General features: G+C 41.1%; 1 protein-coding gene across 1 annotated transcript in view; it reads left to right on the forward strand.

Annotated features, from left to right (window-relative positions):
• Window positions 1–107: 107 nt before the first annotated feature.
• The window catches only part of LOC101848387 (synaptotagmin-7), a gene marked incomplete at its 5' end in the record, with an annotated part of 8,007 nt that continues 4,664 nt past the window's right edge, over window positions 108–3,450 (forward strand). The window contains 1 exon segment of the mRNA XM_013088668.2: window positions 108–222. Coding sequence (XP_012944122.1) covers window positions 108–222 — 115 coding nt within the window.

Consider the following 3,450-nt stretch of genomic DNA (forward strand, 5'->3'; position numbering starts at 1 on the left):
TCCTCTCTCCCCCTCTCTCCCTCCCTCTCTCTCCCTCTCTCTCTCCCTCTCTCCCTCCCTCTCTCTCCCTCCAACAAACTAATCCCTCCCTTCTCTCCCTCCCCCAGGGTAAACTGGGCGAGTTGCTCCTGTCCCTGTGCTATCAGCCCAACATAGGCCGGCTCACGGTGACCGTGATGAAAGCCAAGGACCTCAAAGCCAAGGACATCACGGGCTCGTCAGGTGAGATCTGTTCGTGTGTCGTCATGTGTCTGTCTTCTTACAGTGGGTGGTTGGCGGGGAAGGGATCTGGAAGGGTTTGCTTTTTCTTTCCTTCCAAGCATCTATCGTCCTTCTATCTCCTCCTTCTTTTCTGTGTTTGTTACTCTCTTGTAACACCTCTAATCTTCGGCACTTAAAAGATGACCATATTGTGTTGCAAGTGCCGTAGAACTCTTACTATAACTAAAACTTTCTTATAAGAATGATGACTGCTTTTGAAATGAAATAAAATAAATGCCATAGAGGAACCTCTATCACGGAAAGGAGAAATGGAAGTGAACCTTACCTTAAGGAAACTGTTACAACCCCAGATTGTGCACACCCTCGCAGTAACACCTCCAGTGTTCAACAGGTTAGAAAACATCGTAGCACCAAAGTAAGCCTAGCGGCCCATAGACGTCCTTGTCTGGCTCAGATTCCTGGCATGGTCATCAGGGATATTGGTGGGCAGCCCAAGATCAGAAAAGAAGATCGCGGAGACAAAAAAATTAAGGGAAAAAAGGCGTTCTAACTTAGAATCTAAGAAGGATGTGCAGAGAAGCGCCAATACTCCCTCAAAACATAACGAAACTGACTGGAACTGAACTACTTTGGGAATATCAAACATCACGATTCTCTCGAGAAACAAATTCTGGTAGAAGGCGAGAGAAGAAGAGGGAGACCAAAGAGACGATGTAAACAAGACATCAAAACCTGGCTTGGAACCCAAACAAGCAAAGCAGGCAGAATGAGAATGACAACATTGGGCTCGGTCGAGTCCTCCCTACAGTGTAAAACCTGTTCACAATGATATTGAATGTTGAATTAGTGTGTCCACTCCGAAATGATAGAATAATGAAAGTCGTTTTTCTGTGGATTCCATGCACATATTTCTGCTCTTTGGAAAGTAAAAAATTAGACAAAAGCTGTTGGGATAAGAACTTGATTGTCTCTCTAAGAACATTCACAATGAAGAAAGGAAATTTCATCATTACACTGGACGATCCCTTGTCCCGTTTTCTATGTGGGTCCAACATAAGACCGTGATGTTGGCGTTTATTTTCTATTCATAATCTTCTCTCTGTGGTGTTCTTTTGCTTCGGTTTGGTGGAAATGTATGGATAATCCAATAGATTTAGCAATATGTGTATTATAATATTTTGCTTTACCACCTTATCATGGTTTATATCTAGCGTTTCTTTAACCATCTATCAATTTGTCCCTTTTATTCTTCAAGGCTACTTCAGATAATGAAAGACCAACCATTTTTCCACATTTTTCGCTTAGGTTTTTAATATAACTTCTGTTGTAGTGTTCCAGCTTCTTGATTAACGTTACACTGTTGCAAGGGGTGCTGAACTTTGGCCACGTAGCAGTTTGTTAATGTTCATGCCCACCCTGTTTTGAAAGTAAAGACATTTTCTCTTATCAGTTATTTTGTTATTAAAGTACAATAGGATCTCCCGGTCAGATTACTAAATAGCCGCAGCAGCAGCAGAAAACTACAACAATAATAACATCAACAAAACAACAACAACAACAACAAAACAACAACAGCAGCAGCATCGAGCAGTAGCGTAAAATTGGAGATTTTCAGCATTTTATACAATTTAATGTAAATGCACAAGGCATAGAAATTCAGTACATCAATCTCAAATGTCCAGACCATTCATAGGAACGTAATATGTCGGTCCCTCAGAGAAGCGCTGTTTCTCCATAGAACATACACCAGTGTGGAGTTAAAGACGTCTCGACTGCAGTCATTTCATTTTCATTTGGCTAAAAACAAGACACGTCGAAGGGTATAACAACAGGATACGCTGTGTTCTTGCAAGCATCAGATGGAGGGAATAACATAATCCCCCCCCCCTCGCCCCATAAACTAGGGTGGATTTTTTTTTTTCCTGGGGGGTAGGAGTTGTTGCGTTGTTTGTTGTTTTGTTTAGGGGTTTTTTAATTATTATTTTGGGAGGGGGTGGCAAAATACAGATAGCCCAAAAAGGAAATGACCTGGAGAAGAATGAACCATTGTGTACAATAAAACTCTCAGTGTTGTAGTTGATTTGTTATTTGGCCTGCTGGTAGCTGAAGCGACTGCCAGTGACGTTTTCTGAACTTTGGATCACATCCACTGAAATTTGTGTCTGAGAAATGTTTGTCTTTTCCAGGACGGTTTAGACTTGATTCGTGTGGTAGGTTTCGCTGCTACAACTTTCCTTTTTTCTTTCTTTTTTTTTTTCCTTTTTAAAAAAAAAATTGTTTTGTTTATAGTTACTGAAGAAAGTGATGGCTCGTGTATCAAGATGAGTTTGGAAATGTAGCCAGGGTAGGGTTAGACATTCGGATAAGGACACTTTCCCCCTCATTGTTTATCTTATTGCGTTTTGTTCAACCATTTCTGGTCTTGGTTTTTTTTTACCTTTTTGTTCGTTGAAGGGGTTAAAGGTCATAGCCTACTTTTTTAAATCTCTCTTTTGTTTTTGTTTACGGGAAGAACAATATCCATTTTTGCTTGCTTTCAACTCGCAGCGTGAAATGTCCATTGTTTCATTGTAATAGTATCGGGCTCAGGTATTTCATTCACTTTCCCAACCTCCCTGGTATTGTGTTATTCCTTGTTATACCACGGTTCACAAACCCGTCTGTATAGAGATCATGTGTAGAACTTTACAGGTTGTTGTCTATTGTTGCTGCTGCTGTTGTTGTTCTTTTTGTTGTTATTGTTGCCGCTGTTGATTTTGCTTTGTTCTTGTTGGGATTTTTTTTGGTCTTTTGTTGTTGTTGTTGTTGTTGTTGTTGTTAAAATCCAGGGTCATAGAATGGGAAAAAAGTAGGTAATGTACGGATGAGATGAACTTGATCCAGAGTTCGAGCACTGGGCTGAGGAGACGCAGTAACAGAAAGACAAAAAATAGATTAACCTCAAGCTGAATTAGAACCTTGGACTTCTGCGAGCAAGATCAATTCTGTAGCCCACTGCGTCACTAAATCCATCTGAAACAGCTGTAAAAACCTGGACTGTCCACATTGATCGGACCTATCAGAGAAGGGCGTAAGTCAAGGTTGTACATCTTCATCAGTCGACATTGGTTCTGACAGGTTGGGTCGAAGCTGTCCTCGTAAATTATCGCAAAACACGTACACACGTAGATCTACACACGTACACGTACACACACACACACACACACACACACACACACACACACACAC

The sequence above is a fragment of the Aplysia californica genome, unplaced genomic scaffold (assembly GCF_000002075.1).
Source record: "Aplysia californica isolate F4 #8 unplaced genomic scaffold, AplCal3.0 scaffold00784, whole genome shotgun sequence".
In the NCBI taxonomy this organism is placed as follows: Eukaryota; Metazoa; Mollusca; class Gastropoda; order Aplysiida; family Aplysiidae; genus Aplysia; species Aplysia californica.